Source organism: Nymphalis io, chromosome 3 (assembly GCF_905147045.1).
Source record: "Nymphalis io chromosome 3, ilAglIoxx1.1, whole genome shotgun sequence".
Taxonomy (NCBI): domain Eukaryota; kingdom Metazoa; phylum Arthropoda; class Insecta; order Lepidoptera; family Nymphalidae; genus Nymphalis; species Nymphalis io.
The window spans coordinates 2756983-2777979 of NC_065890.1; the positions used below are offsets into that span (position 1 = coordinate 2756983).

The window sequence follows — 20997 nt, forward strand, 5'->3', positions numbered from 1 at the left end:
ATGTTATGTCCCTTGTGCCTGTAATTACACTGGCTCACTCACCCTTCAAACCGGAACACAATAATACCAAGTACTGCTGTTTTCCGGTAGAATATCTGATGAGTGGGTGGTACCAGACGAGCTTGCACAAAGCTCTACCACCATCCTATATATAATTGTATGGATCTTTTTTTTATTAGGTAGACGGACGGGAAGACAAGCTTCCTGATGGTATATGATCACGACTGCCAATAGACATTGGCATTGTAAGAAATAGTAACCTTCCCTACCATCACGAAATTATGATTTCTCAAAAGGCACACACGATAAATCCGCTTGTCATATTACGACTGTAAGCGCTTATTTAACTATATTATAACTAGATTCCGCCGGCGGTTCAACTGCGTATGTGATTAGTGTTTAGTGCCCTATATTCTCTTCTGTGCCCCTAAAATTTTGCATACACGTGGTATGCAAAATTTGATGATGATCAGTTAACTAATTATAATATATATATATATATATATATATATATATATATATATATATATATATATATATATATATTATAATTAAACTTTAATTTAATTTAATATATGGGAGAGGCCTATGTTCAGCAGTGGACAACGATTGGCTGTTGATTGATTATATATTATAATTATTAAAATTAAACAAGTATCTAATATATATAACATTTTTTTCCTATCTTTAATGTGTTTATTCATTTAACACTGAAAAAAATATCTAAGTTAACAATTGATGTTCATTTCGTAGACAGAGATCAGGGGCTGCGCTAATGAGGGTTTCTCACCGACATTTCTTTTCGACCCTCGCTTCTAATTACGCGGCGAACAAAGCTTCCCTAAATTAATATACGCCCTTTGTAGATATACATTTGATTAATATATCAAATTTATTACAAAATCTTAAATTTTGATTCTGATCTGTTCGCGTTTCGGTTATATTCGAAAAATTCATCTTAATTATCAGATTTAAACGCAGACAATATTTAACTGATCATAGGCAAACGTAATTATTTTGTTATTATAACATGATTATATTAAATTAGAAAATCTTAAAGTAATCTATTTCAATTCACTTTCGCTAGTTAAATTATAAAAAACTTAAAATACATTATTCAAGGACTTCGGTCTAACAATCACTTTTGAATAATTATACAAGATTAAATTAAATATAAAGTTAGGAATTTAGATTCCATCGAGAAACAACGGCAATAATCCAGTTCTTTTCATTAATTAAATTACATATGTATGCTTATTAAATACAATTAAATTACTACAATCACGCATGAAAATCAACGAATACTAAATACTCGCTTTTTTATATAATCTTGAGTAATCGCTCATACTATTATAATGAAGTAACTTTACGTTTTTCTTTTTTTTAGAATTTCTCTTGACATCTATTGCGAAAAGTATATTTTTCTCCAAACTTGTCTACTTCTATGGTATGTTCATTTATTATTAATAACATGTTCTTCTAAGTCAATGCTTCTAGATAAAATCTGACGAGTAAATTTCGTAGCAAGTCATACTATTTAATATATAATATTTATCGATGACATACTTTTCGTTCGGAGACGATTATGATAAACTGTTTGCGCTCATGTTGGCGTGGATTGATCGTTTTTACCGCCCGGTTCATTGCATATTTATTGGGCCGCTTAACTCGAAGCGATCTCAGTCTGCCAAGATCGTTGTATATTGGATTGAGCTAATTCAATTAATTTCATAGACTTGTTTTGTCTTTGTTTTAACTTCTAATTATATAAAATACATTTATACTGTACCATGTTATTATTTTGTCTGTGTATCAAATTAAAATATACTTTATACAAGCAGGCTCTTGCGATCACATTTAAATCGTAATTTTATAATATTAAATTAAATCTAACGCTACCAGCAGTTCGGAATGTACTTTTCACCGCAAAGAACCCGCAAGAAACTAAGTAGTTACTCATTTTCGACAATCAAGTTACATAGGTACTTAAATACAATTGAATTTTATAATCTACTAAATAATTTAATAGTAAGTAAATACGCTTTATCAAATAAGTAAATATACATAGTAACCATTAGAAGGGTTTTTATTGATTGCGTCTTAACTTCAAATGAAATGAATACCTCGGTTTTTCTTTTTTTTTATATTTCCGGAAGGGCAAATGACTCTACTCCACTTGATGGTAAGTGATGGTAGAGTCCAAGCGCGACGACGGCCAGTACACTCGGGGAGAATGTACTGCACTAGCCGTCGCCGCCTTGCTGGCCCGCGAGATGCCTGTTCACGGCTCGTTTGAAGGAACCCAGGTAGTAAGAGGAGGGGAACACGTGAACTGGTAAGGAATTCCATGTTTTGGATGTGCGACAAAGAAAGGAGTTGCCAAATTTCTTTGTACGCGATGGATTGATGTCACAGTTAGGCGACATGACATCGAGAGCCGTACCTGTGTTTTGTACAACAGGCACAGTTGTTGTGGCGTGAAAAAACGCCGCACCTTGTTCAGAAATCCGAGTTTCCGTGAAGCTTTTTTTATAACAGCCTCAATGTAATCTCTTGGACTAAGGTCGCAGCGAACGCTTTTTCGCGGTGATACCTGTGTTTCCTAGGCATTAAATTCAACGAGATTATCAGAGCCACATTCGGGGATGAGTTCTAACGTCCTATCGAGTTCAATGACAAGATCCTTCCGCCTCTTCTCAATTTCCGCTTTATTATTAACAAACTTATAAATGTAGTTTTTATAAAATACTTCAGCATATAGCATATAAGCAACAATAATGGAAGCGCCATTATTCTTTGTGATTTCTCGTTAACGAGTTATATGTTTTTTTGTTTTAAAACGGTGGTATACCTTCAGTTGTAGTTTGAAATTCTAATTTTCCAATACATTGTGTTTGCGTTGAAGGTAATACGGCTTCTCGGGAATAACGATACTCCGGAAATTCAATCCTTCAAAGGGCAAAGGACTAAGCAATGCCGGGAAACTTGGAAATATTGGAAACCTCGCTACCAACATAAAGTGTACTATTAAATCTGTTTTTAGGTTCATGTTTATGTTATTTTTATATGTGTATTTGTAATATAACTTATTTTTTTAATTAACATTATTAAATAATCACTAAAATAGCAAGTAATTCGGATAATTATTATCGTTTCTTGAAACTTAAACATCGGAGATGTTCACATCTAGATATGAGTATTGATGAATTGCCAATACACATTGAATCATTCAATGTGTATTAATATAATAATGATAACAAATTTTACATATACATTCTAAGTTCAACATTCCATAATAAATAGTTTATGCTCCAGAGCCATCCCATACAGCGATAATTACATTACTATACTATCTATACACTTATTGTAAATTTGTATAACGACATTTTTTATGAATTTAGGCTTAATATGTTTCCAACACAATATTATATCCATTTTGCGTATGTGTGTGAGTCTGTATGTGTTAGAATGCTTCAACTTTTGAAGATTTAATTCATTATATCTCGTTGTGTTTTGATATATTTCTTATGGCTAATATAACATAAAGCCCTTCTAAGAAGTCTGAATATAAAACTTCATATATTTTACTGACCCTTAATTTCGGTTCAAACACTAAAGGTCTAGTGATGCAGTTCAGCGAAACAGGAAAAATGCATTATACTCAACAGAATTCGAAACGAAAGCGACACGTACAGCAGATTTTAAAATAGTCGTTTCGTACGTACCAGGAGCTAAGAGAGTTAACTTCGTATCACACTTGTGAAATATCGAAAACCGACGATAAGTGATACTCTATTTTGATGCTTGTATCCTTTATATATTATAATCGATGTAATCTTTTATACAAGTTTGTTTTTTTTTTTTATATTCGCCGGGAGGGCAAATGACTCTACTCCACTTGATGGTAAGTGGTAGTAGAGTCCAAACGCGACGACGGCCAGTACAGACGAGAAAAACGTTCTGCACTAGCCGCCTTCGCCTTGCCGGCCCGCAAGATGCCTCTTCACGCCTCGTTTGAAGGAACCCGGGTTGTAAGAGGAGGGGAACACGTGAGCCGGTAAGGAATTCCATTTTTTGGAAGTGCGACAAAGAAAGGAGTTTTTTTTCTTACAGGTATATAGGTCGACAGAAGAGAACTTATATTTTACATATACTTATATTTTAATATTTACGCTCACTAGAAGCATGCGAAATGGCTCTTTCAAAAATCTACCTAGATATTTTAAACAAAATAATTTCAAGATATCTGTATGTTTGTATGTTGTTGTATGTGTTACCTATATATATACATATATATATATACATAGGAGAATATATATATATATATATATATATATATATATATATATATATCGATAATGGCTTTGTGCATAGTACCACCCATTTATCCGTTATTACATAAATATTTTGTTTTTAAGGTTTATTTATCCAGTTTTATTACAGAAACAAAATACAATATAGTTTACAGGATATCGACAGTGAAGGGAATTTTTTATCACTTGTTTCGATAGTAAATGTCCCACTGCTGGTACATCGTATCTTAAAGATAAAGATTTGAACTCATTCCATCACGCTGCTTCTCTGTGCGCATACATATTCCTCAAGATTTCCTTAAGATACTTTCCTACATTAACGATCAAGACATTGATTATAAAGTTAAAGTACATTAAAAACGAGTAATGTCTGAATTGGAATCGAAGATTTCCGATAACAACCACGTGTTCTATCCACCCCATCTCCGGATAGAGAGGAAGTACTTGAAAGTGCGGAGAAGGATTATGCCGACCTTTCAATGTAGAAACTAAGTGTTTTCAATTTATAAGACATTACAGTTATTTTAACATGGCACGAGATTATATAAATAATAATGAATAAAGCATGAAGTTAGTATTTATTGACGCAGGAAATGTATAAATCTGTAATTAAAATAGTGGAAAAGAGTAACTGCATTCCAAACCAGTGGAAGCTTTACATTTAATTCAATAGTGTAACGTGACGATTCATATGATATACTTAAGCCTATTTGAATAGAGAATATTTTGATTTGATTAAATAGATTTAGTCTAGTTACTAGAAGCCGAGATGGCCCTGTGGTAAGAACGCGTGAATCTTAACCGATGATCGTGGGTTCAAACCCGGGCAAGCACCACTGAATTTTCATGTGCTTAATTTGTGATTATAATTCATCTCGTGCTTTACGGTGAAGGAAAACATCGTGAGGAAACCTGCTGTGTCTAATTTCACTGAAGTTCTGCCACATGTGAATTCTACCAACCCGCATTGGAGCAGCGTGGTGGAATAAGCTCCAAACCTTCTCCTCAAAAGGAGGAGAGGAGGCCTTTAGCCCAGCAGTCGGACATTCACAGGCTGTTACGGTACGGTAGTCTAGTTACTGTATTTAAAACGCGATTCGTTTTGCAGTAGTAGAATTTTCTAATCGACCTTTAGTAACTGTCATCTCTACAAATTTTTTAGCGCCAAACAGCAATACTTAGTATTGTTGCGTTCCGATTTGAAAGATGAACGAGCCAGTGTAAATACAGGTACAAGGCACATAGCATCTTCGTTCCCAAGATTGGTGGCGCATTGGCAATATAAGAAATGGTTAATACTTCTTACATCGCCAATACCTATGGGCAGCGGTGACCACTTAACATCAGGTGGCCTATTTGCCCATCCGCCTACCTATAACATAATAAAAAAATATCTTACTATCCGTTACTCTACCTTATTTTCTCAATTCGTAAGCAGCAAGCCAATCGTCACTTCTGAAATACGTCTCGTATAGTTCTAGAATGCTCAGAACGAATCGTTTCTTGAACATAGTAAGCGCGCCTTAACAGTCCTAATAATATATTTTAATGTAATATATAACTCGAGACAGTGAAATTCCATTAAGCGAGGTCACCGCTAATTGTTACGGGATATTCGAATGTCAACGCAAATCCCCGGTCGAAGAATATTAACTTGGTAATAGTATTTGCAGATTACCCAGTAGGCTAGAATTAGATGGAGATAATAACTGAGGATCAGTGCTTAAATTTGTATCACATTTTAAGAGCCTAACTTTTACCGAGTTAATTAAATATGTAAATGTTTTAAGGTTATATTTACAGTGGTTATTCTGTTTTTTTTTTTTTAACAGGACTTGGAATTGGGGATAAAACGTGACTTGTATACCGCGTGATGGCACATACTGGCATGACAATCTCCTGCCCGCTGCCGCTTTCTAGTCTCTCGTGTTGGCGTGGCGTCGTACCATATACTTCGTTGCTATGTATTGTTATAATTATAATAATAATAAAAACCAATTTTATCCACGATACTATGTATATATTTATGTTACTCCATATTTATTTGTTGATATTGTTTATGTATAAACTATCTCAATAACCATTAATGTATGTTTTACATATGGCTGTCCTGTGACGTCCACATTTATTTTTATTTACAATTCATTTCCATTATCATTTTAAGAAATATAGTTATGTGTTGGGTAATATAATATAAAAAAACTGTTTAATCTTTAAAAAAATAACATTTTTTACAAGAATTCGTAAAGTTTCGGTGAAGAAAATTGATTAATGCCAAAGCGGCGTCAGACGATAATTGGTGTTCCACAATAGTTAGACAGTTGAAGGCATCTGCTGCTGGCATTAGAGAAGTTGCGACATTAATGCATTCTATTAATATAATCTATGGTGCATTAACGCGTCTTTCAAACATGATGAAATATTGTCAAAAATCATAATCAAAATATTATTTCAATTTAATTCAAACAGGGCTTTGATTAAATTATATGTAACTTTTGTGCCTTATCGGTTCGGAATCCGCGAAGATCCCGCAAGATACTTAGAAGTTACCTACTCTTTTCTACCAATTAAATTTCATAGGTATGTTAATTCAAAACAAATTTTTATTTATCCTGCATGAAAATCAACGAATCCTAATTCGGCACTTTTTTATTTAAAGTATTACAAAGTAATTTTAATAGACATGCTATTTTTTTATATTCTCTAAGCATAATGGCAGTTTTTAGTATGTTTTTCAGATATATGATAAAGTGCGAGTTTTGGATTACTTTGCTATGATCCCATTTATCTAGGTCCATTTATTGACCCAATACACTACGGAGCGTGCATACGGCTGACTAACTAGTCTTCAGTTATAAGTTAGTCAGCATTAAAATACGAGCGAACAGCAAAACTAAATGTCATTCAAAATATAGTACTTTTATAATAAAAAGTAGTAACTAAGATACGGTCATTTTTATATAATAATAATAAAAGTTGATATTGAATCGCTAGAGTATACGAAAATATAAAAGAAAATAAAGTTAACCGCTACAAGTTTATCATAAATCTTCGAAGACGTATTATAAACTGAGTTAAAGGACGCTTTGCATACTTTCTACTTGTAACTTTGGTTGTAAATTTCGAATGAAGCACGCGAAACTATCGTTAAAAGTTTCCATGTAGGCTTCAAGTCGTGACAACCATTACGCATTAATTGACTTCATTGTTAATGTTATTTTGCAAACAACATTTGTCATAATCACATAAAGTAAAAAGTAAAAGTATTTAAATGTTCAGCTCAGTAAAGGCCTCTTCACAATACAAAGGTTTTGGGCATTATTTTACCTAACTTCTCTACTAAATCTTTGTGTGTCAGAATTGTCTAGAGAATTATATTGTTGCTTGTTGCTGTCCTATATCGCCAAGCAAAAAATAAATTATAAGCACTAAATAAGCATATGAAAACTCGTTTGTTCTTGCCTGCAATTTTTGATAGATTCCCGGGGTTATATTCACTGGGCCATCTCAGCTCATTATTTTTACCTTAATAATAACATATGTAACCAGCTTCCATCTGCGGCTACGCCCACGTGTGAGGGGAGAATAGCAGTGTGTGTTAAATCAAAGTATAAGCCAGGTATAAGTATAATATTCCAAATTTTATTCAAATTTGTTCAGTAGGTTTGCGTGAAAGAGTAACAAAGATCAATCCATACACCCTCACAAACTTTCGCGTATATAAGACATTTCAAAATAATATACATATACAGAAAGACTGATAATGATATTATGAACTATTTTTCTACATTGACAGAAAGCATTTTGAATATTAAATTGCTAATTAAAATACCCCGAAAATTTTGTAAGCTGGCGAGTCCCTTAAGTTATATTTGAACGCAAATTGGCTTTATAACTTTAAGTTAATGTGTTCGGAAATAAATTTAATCGTGCGTTTCCAAACTACTTCCGCAAAACTTTCTTTACCTTGAAAATGTTTAGCCTATTAAAATAAATTATGATGAATCACTCTTTTATTTTAATGATTACTTCTTCGTTGCTTATATGCCTCGAGGTTCCGACTTTACGCCCCGGATTGGACTAATAAAACGTTTTTAGGATTTTCTATCGAATTCTCAACAACAGCCCAAAATTTGGAAGTTGGTAGTGTTTACTTTCTTAATCCTCGTAAAGTACATAAAACCATTGGTTCTGCGCCTAAATACCAATTCGAGGGAGAGATTGCCGATTATACAATTAAGAGATTGATGGAGCAGAGCTTTTTTTGGGTGAATATTTGTGCAATAGTTTCCAAAATCATCCAGGAGGACATTTTAATTTAAAATACTGCAACAAAACACTAATATAAATATTGCTTTCTAAAAATCTTATATAAAGATAATTTAAGTCGAATTTCGTTAAGCAGAAATTTTTACTTTTCCTCCTTTCAACGCATTTTCATCTCTGCTGACGTTGCGCTGAATAATTTGATTGATGCCATCCTCCCTTCGAATTGAAACAATTTCGTGTTTGCGTTAACTTCGCGTCATTCTTGATCCAATTTAACTTGCGCTTAACTGTCTCGATTTCCGACTCAATCAAAGGATGTCTGGTTTACGATGTCATTATGAGGTTTTCGTAATGACAGTGAGCTAATAAGATTTATGACATTCACGAAATATATACAAGGAAGTTTCGTTTTATTTATATTAATTAAAATATGTCTGCGTATTTGTTCTATTTAGTCATATGCTTATTAAGTTGAAAAAAACAGACACTATTGTTTATTTATTCTTTCTGCTCAGGCTTTGGCGTCAGTCCCTTTTTGAGTTACGTTTTTTATTATTATAATTTCTGATCTTTGATGACTCCATTATATTCTTACTACAGAAATTAGTTTTATATAATATAAATACATTAATTATAAATTAATTAATGTTTGTCTTAATTACTAATACTTTTGGTTTGCGTCTTTGTTTCAATTCAACCGTGAAAATCGCCAACGATGCTTGCGCTAAGCAAGATGGATTGACCCGATATTTGGTCAGCTCTTCAAACACAAAGATGGCTCTGTTTTTTTTTATGTAATTCACATAATATATTCACGGAAGTGTCGTTTCATTTATATTTACAATGGATGCATTTTTTGGTCTGGTGGCTAAATGAACGAGCTGGAAAAAACATAAACTACAGATGCCTTGATTTATCAAAAAAGGCTAAGAAGCAAAGAAAAGTGCCGATATATGGCTGCAGCGCAGTCAACCAGACAATCGTTTAACTATAGAGTGGTAATAACTAACCATAGTACAGCTACTCCCATCCAAAAAAAATGGAGATATTTGTCATTAATACCATTGAAAATTGTTAAATTTTTGTCAGCCCCAAATTGACTGCATCATAATCGAAATTGGATTATCCATTATAACTGTTCCGCTAAAGTTAAATTAATGTTATCCACTCGATTACCAAATTGGTTTTTGTGTCAAACCTATCCATTGTGTGAAATTTAACATTGCGACGCCATCGAATGGAATGCTTAAATTTTATTTAGTTTTCAGTTTTTCATTTTATGTTCCTAAAGAAGAAACTATTTTTATTTATTTAATACATTCCTGCAAAAAAATGTATATAAGGCGGGATTTACCTTAGCAAGTGATTTGTACTCCGCAAAGGAATAATAAATGATTTTACAGAAAAATAGTTTACACATACGCAAACACACACATATATAAGATGTACGTCGCACGTGTTATATTTACATTACGTGTTATAGTTCTTGCTACATTTTAAAAAAAGTAGCACGTTAATAGCGTCAAAGTACTGGGAGTAAATTCTATAAATAATAATCATATGCTGATTTGATTATTATTAATAAATAATAACTTATCTTTACATCTGTTTTTCCTTACAAAATAAATTTACCCAATCTATATCTGTATCTACTTAGAGCATTTATTTGGCACGGGATAGGCATTCGTATCCACGATGCGCATCATTGGCCAAATCGCTTGCTTGCTAAGAATTGTCAGCAATTGGATGAATGATGGATGATGTAGTCCACTGAGATTACATCGGGCAGATGGAATATCTTACAGGACAATCGAATTCGTTGTGTTGTACAATGTTAAGCTTATAACGTTCTGCACGTACATAAATGATAAACTAAGGGATATTTCTTAAGGTATACTAGATATGTTTTAATTTTGTAAAAAAATCTTTAATTATCAATTAAAGTAAAATAAAAACATAACGGCTAATGCCGGCATAAAAAGACGAGAAGGTCTGAATTTCGGAGCTTGTTCTACCACGCTATTCCAGTTTGTGGATACAGATGTAACGAGATGACAGGTGCTGTTTGTCTTCGAAATGTTTTACTAGACACCGACCACATGATGAATTATTAACACAATAATTTTATCTTTGAAACCGCAATCTACGGAAAAGAATTACGCGTTCTGACCCTTCGAAATTTGTAAAGATTAAAGTAATAATGTTACAAGAACATCATATTTTATTGTAATTAATTTTCGGACCTGCTAACGAAATTATGAAACCTTTCTCCTGTAAAGGTTACGAATGAGCTGCTGAGAGCGAAATGTTAAATGAGCCCTACTCGCTACAAATGAGACCAATTAAACATTTAACCTTGCCTGGTAATCTAACCGGTATTTATGCTGAATTTTATGACTATTTATCATATTCTGACTTCTATTATTTAACCTAAATTATCGTGTGACTAAGTCTTTTACTTGGCTCGTGATTAAAAAAGTTGAGTAGAAGCTTGTAAACGTTTAATTGCTAGGCAAAGACCTCGAGGAACTGACTCCATCCCACTAATGCGAGTTCATCGATACTCATGTGTTAGCATTTAATCCAAAATATGCAGGTATCATCACGTTCTCTCATAAGTTTAATTATACGCACAAATGACACATGGAATCTCAATAGTCCTTACACAGATTTGAACCACGAACTTCATACCGTCTACTGAGCCTTCTAAGCTATATAATAAATAAAAATAAATAAAATTAATTACCAGTGACAACCACACGAGATAGTCAACACAATGTAACAGCTGATGGTGATATATATTAAGTATCCACTGTCGGCGCTATATTTATTATTGTTGCTTAGTTGGCTGTTCAATGGAACACTGATTTCTCCTTTTCTGATATTATTGATTTGATATTCGAAAGAAGACACGGCATTGTTTAACTAATCATCCGCGCAATGGTATTTTTAAGTAAGACCGTATTATAATAGTAAATATTCGAATTCCATACTTTAAATGTTATACCTATGAAAGATAGATATATAATAATAATAATGATAATAGTATCCTGGGAATTTTTTCACACACGCCCATCTGATCCCAAATTAAGCTTGTACAAAGCTTGTGCTATGGAAACGTCTGGTTGGAAACTGATATACTACATATACTACTTTTCTTTTTTAAATACATACTTATATAGATAATTACACATAGATAGATGTTTTGAATTTGCACTTGAGAATGTTAACTGTATGATAACAATTTCACGAACGACACGAAAAATAATGTCGTAAAGCATGCGAAGAAAAATTTATAAGGAAAAGTGAATTTTTCAGGCAGAATCTATCCATAGCGGGTTGACGAAAATTGCAAACATTCCGCGAAACTCTGGCAAATTCTTAACACAACTTCGCTAATATTCTGTTATCATCTCTTTGATAGTCTTTTAGACTTTTTAAGTGCTCGGGTAAATTTTGTTCCAAGCTACACTCATTTTTATTATAAAACTTTGCAGAATAGCGCCTATAATGTTGAGCTTTATTAAAACTTTCACTTCATTATAAATTTTCTTATAGTTCGTTCATATCAAAAACACAATTTAATTAAATCAAATCTAATTATACTAAGTATACTTACTACACGAATAAAAGATTTAACTTAAAATTAAAAATATCACCGGTTTGAAGCATAGATTTTCTCAAGAACAACCGGCAAGAAATAGGTAGGTTAGACGGTCTTTTGTCCGATATTTTCCGAAGGTTTGTTAATTTAGTACAATTAAATATTAGTTATCCTTCATAAAAAAACAGCGAACGCTTACTCCATTTATCATTTACATCCCTTTATCATTTTTTTTATATAATAGGAAGGTGGATGAGCATATGGGCCACCTGATGGTAAGTGGTCACCAAACGCCCTTAGACATTGGCATTGTAAGAAATGTCAACCATCGCTTACATAGCCAATGCGCCACCAACTTTGGGAACTAAGATTTTATGTTCCTTGTGCCTGTAATTACACTAGCTCACTCACCCTTCAAACCGGAACACAACAATATCAAGTATTGCTGTTTTGCGGTAGAATATCTGATGAGTGGGTGGTACCTACCCAGACGAGCTTGCACAAAGCCCTACCACCAGTAAAAATTTATAGATCATAATTTGTAAAACGATCTACCGTATGAATCTTATTTACTCATTAAGTAATAAACATCATTTCAAATCAAAACAATATCATAAGAATTAAGTAAATGGGTTAAAAATATTTTTACAAACAAATACGTATTGAAATAAGTTTTTATTTAATTTATTAAAAAAGTATATTTAATAAAGCTTCTTATACAATACAAGAATGTGTAGATGATAAAAACCGTAGGGCTCGATTTCTTTGATTTCCACGCAGGACAAATAAAGATTATCGTGTATATGATTAAAAAAGCATTTGAGTAAAGAAGTAACTAACTACTAATTTTTTTGTAGATTATTGAACTGAACCGTTTGAAGCATCAAATTCACCGAAATTCTTTAAATCGACTCAAAAGTGCTTAAGATTCACCTTGAATAAATAATATTTTATTTTAACCGAAAAAAGTAAAAATATAGAATAGAATATAATATATATATATATATATATACTGGATTAATACACTATTATATATATATATATATATAAAAGAGAAATCGAATCATTTTAAAAATCGAGCAACCGATCTAGTCCTTAACTTTATAAATTACTTCACGGTCCATATTTTTGTATGAATTAAGTGATTTTAAATTTCAACAGAATTCTCCCTGTAAAAATCCAAGAGCAGACACTCATGTAATTCAAAAAGCGGATAGAGGAATCTCTCATGTTGTTCCACTACATGGAAATGTACGTGGTTGAAAAAATATTCACTGGCATCTGAGACTTACGAACGAGCTATTTATTTATTTATTTTTTTCATAGAGAAAATATCACAACCTCGTACACATTCTGATTAGTCTCTCTGGGCACAAATAATAAAAACGATTTTTTAACTCATATTTTAAATGCAAAAAGTTTTTAAGTCTTTAACTACTCAACCGATTATTATGTGCATACATGTTGTTGGGGTCCAGAAAGGTATCCAGGATAACTTAAATTAACATCTTTACACGCACAAACACACAGGCGAAGCCGCGAGCAGAAACTACTACCAAATAAATAACATGAATAAAATCTTTAACATTGATAGGTATGGCTTACAGATTCTGAATAACCCTGACCCTACACCCAAACAAATGGCGATGGGATATGAGATAATCATGTATCAGAGTTAACGAATGGCACCAATTCGAAAATATTTTACAAAAATGAAAAAAAAAGGAAAATACCATATAAGTTCATGGTGAACATCTTATCTATTTCCCACAATTGAGACTATAAATGATCCTTCAAAATGCTCCACTTAACTATGCTCTGACTCGTTAGCCTGAACGTCTTTTAGGACAATCAAACGATATTTCCAATGGAGGAATTGAAAGTTTTATTCCACCGGGTGTTTTACGGTCTGTGAATAAGAAAAATTGACGCGAAACCAAACGATTTGATTCAAATCGACGATGTCGCAGAAACTCCAGAGGTAAATTGATCGAATTCTTCTGATTTAACATTCGAAACGATTCTTGCATATAATGGAAGACGTTTCATTTAAAGTTATGTTTAAATGTATGTAAAATAAAACCTACGATAGTATCGAATTTGAAGACTTCGCTTAAATATTTAAATTTAGACATCTTAGATATTTTTTACACTATTTTTAACTGTATTACCTACAAAATATTTTCTCAAAAGTTAAACCAACTTTGGAGAGGCACTTACTCAGTAGCAAAATTACACTTTTGAAGCCAGCGCACTGTGGCAACTTTAATTAGATCTGTACTTCTTAATTTTTTCTCTAAAATTTATTTTTTATTAAATACAAAAATGTATGCTTTTAATACATCATCTGTTATTTTCGTTATTAAAATTAGTTAAATAAGGAAGTACTAGATGCTTGATAAACTCTCTAAATGCATCTAACTAAATCCATCCTAATCCGTCATTAATTTCATATTCAGCGGATCATGAATGCTTTTGGCTTCAGAGGTTTCATTTATTATGGACATGTTAAGCCGGGTTTAGGATGCTTCAAACTCGTCGTTCGGAATAAATCTTGGACATACAACCTTTGTCGAATTCGACCACATGCCCAAGATAAGCATAGTGTTGAGTGAAATTAACAATATCGTCAATTCTTTCGGAAATAAATTCTAAGTATCGAATGCAAGAACTTCGTAATCTGCATCTTTTATATTAGTTTTTAAAAGTTCCTGCATGAGAACTTGTTAGTACATAATTTAGGGTACTGTTATGGGGCTAATTTTCATCAATTAATTATATTTTTTTCTCAACGGTCACAATTTTATTATATTAAATCAAGTCATTTATAGATCTGTAGATAATTAAATATGATTAATAATTTCGATAAACTTTTAATGTTTTTTACAATATTTTTTGTAAATTGAAGATATTTATTCTTCTTCTAATACATTTCCAAGCTTTCAGTTCATCATACTTCCATCAACCGCGACTTTTAAATATTAACTCTTATTCGTAGACCAAAGAAGGCCCGAATCTTTTTTATTTTAATAAGCGAAACGAAAAATTAACTAAGTGACCCTCATTACGAGAGTAAATTAATTTTAAAATGACTGAAGTAGCATTTGGATTTAATTAAACATTAACAGTCTGAATGTCCCACTGCCGGGCTAAGGCCTCCTCTCCCTTTTTAAGCAGAAGGTTTAGAGCTTATTCCACCACGCTGCTCCAATGCGGGTTGGTGGAATACACATGTGGTAGAATTTCAGTGAAATTAGACACATGCAGGTTTCCTCACGATGTTTTCCTTCGCCTTCAAGCACGAGATGAATGATAATCACAAATTAAGCACAGTGGTGCTTGCCCGGGTTTGAAACCACGATCATCGATTAATATTCACGCGTTCTTACCACTGGACCATCTCTTTTTTTATTTATTTATTTAATTAAACGTGTATAATGAATTACAACACGCATTTCTTTATATTAATTTACTATTAGTAGGTAAAAATATAGAAACTTTACTTGAATGAACGCAGTATATAAATTATTCATTATATACTTATTTGAGGCAAGTTTTTTTGTTGGGAAATTTTGTGACAAACGATAACCAATGAGTGTAATTATTAAAAAATGTAAAAACATACAACTATTATCTAGCCTTCGTACTACAACAAGTATAATTATTTACGAACAAAGTACTCAACCAATCCGCATTGGAGCAGCGTGATGGAATAAGCTCCAAACCTTCTCCTCAAAAAAAAAGGAGAAGAGGCCTTAGCCCAGCAGTGGGACATTCACAGTCTGTTACTTTACTTTTTTACTTTTATAGTATTCAAGATTGCCTTGCCACCATGCCCAAATATGTGCAAAATTTTGACTCAATCGGTAAGGTTCATTTGCAAGATTTGATCCACAAATATTAAAAGGTGAACTAAGATGCTCAAAACATTAAAAAAAAACTTTTTAAATAGTCACGCGAAGGGCCTTTACTGGGAGGTACAATAAGCCGAGATGGCCCAATAGATACAGGTGAACATGTCGATTTTAACCAAAGATCGAAAGTTCAAATCCAGGCAAGCACCACTTACTACCACTACTTATTCATGTGATAAGGTCCAAATCTTCCTCTTGAATGGAGAGGAGACCTTTGACCCAGTGGGAAAGTACCTACTTTACATTTTCTTTAAGGGTATTTGACATATTATTTATGGATACCTAGGTAAACGTTTGATTTTCAAACGAGATGAATATATTAAGCATTTCATAACATGAAAGGCAGTACATTAGATGTCCTCAAAAACATGAAGGCCTACTTAAGATCATTTACAAAGATGACCCGAAAATTCTACAAAGTCAAATTATTAGGTTGAATGTAAAAAAAGAGGTCTAAATACTGGAGGTACATTTTAAAGATAGACAGACAACTTGAGACATAATTTTTACAGAGTGATAGTGAGTGTGATCGTGATAATTTTAGAGCAAATTTTATAGACAATCATTTCTATCATATTGGAAAATTAATTATATTCAAGAGCATTGCATTTAGTTTTTTGTTTTAAAGTAGCAAAGATTTTTTTTTTTTTATATCGTCATCCTATTTAGCTGTTATCGTTTAGACTTTCAAATGCGTGTACAAAAACAGTTTATTTTTTTATAGAATAGGAAGGCGGACGAGCATATGGGCCACCTGGTGGTAAGTGGTCACCAAACGCCCTTAGACATTGGCATTGTAAGAAATGTCAACCATCGCTTACATAGCCAATGCGCCACCAACCTTGGGAACTAAGATTTTATGTCCCTTGTACCTGTAATTACACTGACTCACTCACCCTTCATACCGGAACACAACAATAACAAGTACTGCTGTTTTGCGGTAGAATATCTGATGAGTGGGTGGTACCTACCCAGACGAGCTTGCACAAAGCTCTAGCACCAGTAAATTATTTGAACTTACAGAGTGCTTGATAGATGTTTTATATAAAATAATTGGTTGTTTTTGTTCGTAATCTATTTGTTCGCGTAACGTTTATATGAATGTTATAAAACTGTTGTAATTATATTAACATATCCATAAGTTTTTCAGGCATCTTTACTTATATTATAAATGCAAAAATGAGTTTGTTTGTTTATTTATTTGTTACGCTGTCACGTCTTAACTATTCAACCAATCATGACGAAATTTCGCATACACATTATTAGGAGTACGGAAAAGTACATAAGGTACCTGACATACTTAATCATAATTTCTGTTGTTATTTAAAATAAAACATTACTAAATACAATATTATGTATAGATTATAAAAAGGTGGAGTGTTTATTTTTATTTCCAAGATATATAAGCTGTATTATATTTAAAAAAGAAAAGAATAACTACTGTTTCTAGACGGTTCTTTTCGAGAGCCCACTGAAATAGAATATATTTTGATTAATAAATCTTTCGAAAAATACTTTTGTACTATAGGTTATTACGAAATAGTCCACATCGTATGTGAGTTAGGGCAATCCGCCTTCATTAAGAGAATATAAGGAACCCGTGGTGCGTTCTCAGCGGGCTTTTAGCGTTTTACGGAATTTGTTAGAGCAATAATATTGTTTTCCTTTTTAGTTTTATCCTTATACATAGAAAACAGCCCATTTAACGACCATTTTCTATGTAAAACATTTTAAAACGTCATCTTAACATTTAAATTATAAACTTAAAATGTCACGTTACTATAATTTAAATGTTAAGTAAACAAATTAGTTCAATTTATGTCCATTATTAAATTTCATTTCATTTCATTTCAGCCTTTTGCCGTCCACTGCTAGACGAAAGCCTCCCCCATAGAACGCACAACCATCCCGATCTTGGGCAGTCCGCATCCATCCCGAACCTGCCACCTTTTTTAAATCGTCGGCCCATCTTGCCACAGGGCGTCCTACACTACGTTATTAAATTATTAAATTTACATTTTCTAAATTAATTTTATTAAATGATTTTTCTTTGGTGTTTCTCTTCAGTACACATACTATAGTGGTGTAATAAGCTCTACACCTTCTCCTCAAAAAGGGAGATGAGACCTTAGCCCAGCAGTGGGACAATAACAGGCTGTTACTGTACTGTACACATACTATGTTTTTTTTTACATATACCAACGTGTGAGGGGGGGAGGGAACAGGTATAAGCTATCTCTATTACAAATTTCGTCCAAACCCGTTCATTGGTATTTTTTGCGAGAAAGAGTAACAAAGATACAAGCTCACAAACATACGGAAATAATATTAGTAGGAAAAAATCGTCACAATATAACAGTAACGATAAAATATCGTATTTATAATTTATATACATATATATTATATGAGTCATCTTTAAAATAATGTATTTAACGTTGATAAATCGTAATTATCACAAGAGATTATTTAACAAGTAATTTTATATAAAAAACTAAATTACATCGACAGTTATTTTGACTTTTAACTTTTATATATTTATTTATTAAAGACCATCAACAGTCACTACACTTACACGTGTAATAATAAAAACACGTTCAGACTTAACATAATGTGCGCGACTTTTCAAGACGGCCACACATTCATTAATTAAACACATAATTTTATGATAAATAAATGAAACTCGACTTTTAAAAGCCGAGATGGCCTAGTGGTTAGAATGCGTTAATCTTAACCGATGATCGTGGGTTCAAACCCGGGCAAGCATCACTGAATTTTCATGTGCTTAATTTGTTTTTATAATTCATCTCGTGCTTGACGGTGAAGGAAAAAAACGTGAGGAAACCTGCATGTGTCTAATTCATTGAAGTTATGCCACATGTGTGTTCTACCAACCCGCATTGGAGCAGCGTGGTGGAATAAGCTCAAAACCTTCTCCTCAAAAGGGAGAGAAGGCCTTAGCCCAGCAGTGGGACATTAACAGGCTGTTACGTTACATTTTTTTTAAATGAAACTAACATTTTAATCTACAAACGAAACGGGAAAGTTAAATTAATGGATTAGTTTGTATTTTTTTTAAACTGATAGATTATCTCTATAAGTACTTGCGGTGATTTTAAAATATATTAATTTCAATAAATTAAGATTCACGGTACTTAATATCCTAATAATAAATCAAAGTTATTGATAAATATGAAAATAAAAAAAACGATTAATTGTAAAACAATTTGCCAAAATGAAAGAATTCCATAGTTGTTTTATTTTTACCATAAGAATATTTATATAATAACATAAATATAATATTATTATAGAAATAGTATTATGGTATATATGGAATAAGCTCCAAACTTTCTCCTCAAAAGGGAAAAGAGGCCTTAGCTCAGCAGTGGGACATTAATAGGCTGTTACTTTACTTTTTTTAATATTTATAAGTTTTTTTGAAAAAAAAAATTATTTTCATATCAATCTAGCTTCACGGTGTAACATATGAAAACAGCGACATCTACTGGAAAAATAGTGAACTGTAACTAAGATATGCTAAGCACACTTTTTTTAAATTATTAAATAGCTGTCCTCAGCGTCTTCATCAACAACGAAACAGTTTACCTGCAAATCACGTAATTTCCATAAACAGGTCCTATGATATTTAAATGATAAGCTTCATAACGAGTGGTGGTTTAGTCATAATAAAGTAAAGAAAAACAGAATATGTAGACAAATGAAAGCATATAAATTAAAAAAAAATATTATAGTTAACGCCATCTACGAAAAAATTGCAGAACTATTTATCATTAGGCCACTATTGCTAACAGTTCCAGGGTGTTTCAATAGATGGCGTAAGTTACAAAAATTTTAAAATGTAGTTAGAATAAGAAATTGTCTTTATTAATTTCCTTTAATTATTTATAAAGTATATTAATTATTTAATAATTAACTGTAATATTTACTGAAGAATATTTATATGTGTATAGTTGAAGCATTTATATAGACTTACCTGTACAATATCGACGTTTACAAGACTCGCCTCCCAGAAGTCTTCGATGTTCTCGGGGAAATCACACTCATTCCTTGGATTAGGACTCAGTCCCGGATCCCTGGTCTTAAAGACGAATATAATACCACCATCCGTCTCGTCCGGTCGCCAAGAACCACACATAGTTGCTACAGTTCTCTGTTTCACTGAAGTCTCAAGCGACTTCTCATGTTTCACTTTCTTCACTGGACTTTGTTCCAAAATAAAATCACTTTTCACTTTAGGACAATAATTTGCCATTTTTGATAGATGCCAAAAGTTGTCTCTAGGCTGCGGCAAAAAGAATATTAGTTTTTTATAAAAGCTTCTTTTTAAATTAAATAAAATGTTTAACCCGTTAATCATGTAAATATATTAATGTTAGAGTTTAATTATATTTATTATATTATTATATATATATAAAATATAATTGTAAAAGCAATTTTACATCTGATATTATAATAAAACCTGGCATATAAATACTTATTAATATTAAGCACTATGATAAAGTTTATGTTCTCAATTCAAATAATTTAAGTCTGTAGCGTTAATATTAATTATATGTATAAGTAATATAATTATTTATTTAGCATTAATAATAATTTTATATAGAACTTTTTTTAACGATAACACTATGTTAGAACAGGCTATTTACAGAAAGCAATAAGTGCACTGATGTATGCGAATTATTTGAAATGTTTGATTTTATATAGTTTCTTATTAATATTCACTTAAATATCACAGAAAAAGTTTTTATAATCACAATATTGTAGGTTATCCCTCCGTTACAAATTATAGCGGCATGTCAAACCCAAAAGTCAAAACATGGTAATATGTTGCCAGTTACTAAGAAGCTTAATAAAAATACCAATAAGAATAATATCTTAT

At 32.2% G+C, this 20997-nt stretch overlaps 1 protein-coding gene across 2 annotated transcripts in view; it reads right to left on the bottom strand.

The window, feature by feature from the left end:
• The window catches only part of LOC126781296 (pseudouridylate synthase RPUSD2-like), a 424481-nt gene extending 404072 nt beyond the window's left edge, over positions 1–20409 (bottom strand). Inside the window, exon 1 of one of the 2 annotated variants that reach the window (XM_050506215.1) lies at positions 20092–20409. In XM_050506215.1, the coding sequence (XP_050362172.1) occupies positions 20092–20370 (279 nt within the window). In that variant the 5' untranslated portion in view covers positions 20371–20409. The remainder of the gene's footprint in view (positions 1–20091) is intronic. The other variant, XM_050506216.1, reaches the window with a different exon arrangement.
• Between the last annotated feature and the right edge of the window lie 588 nt (positions 20410–20997).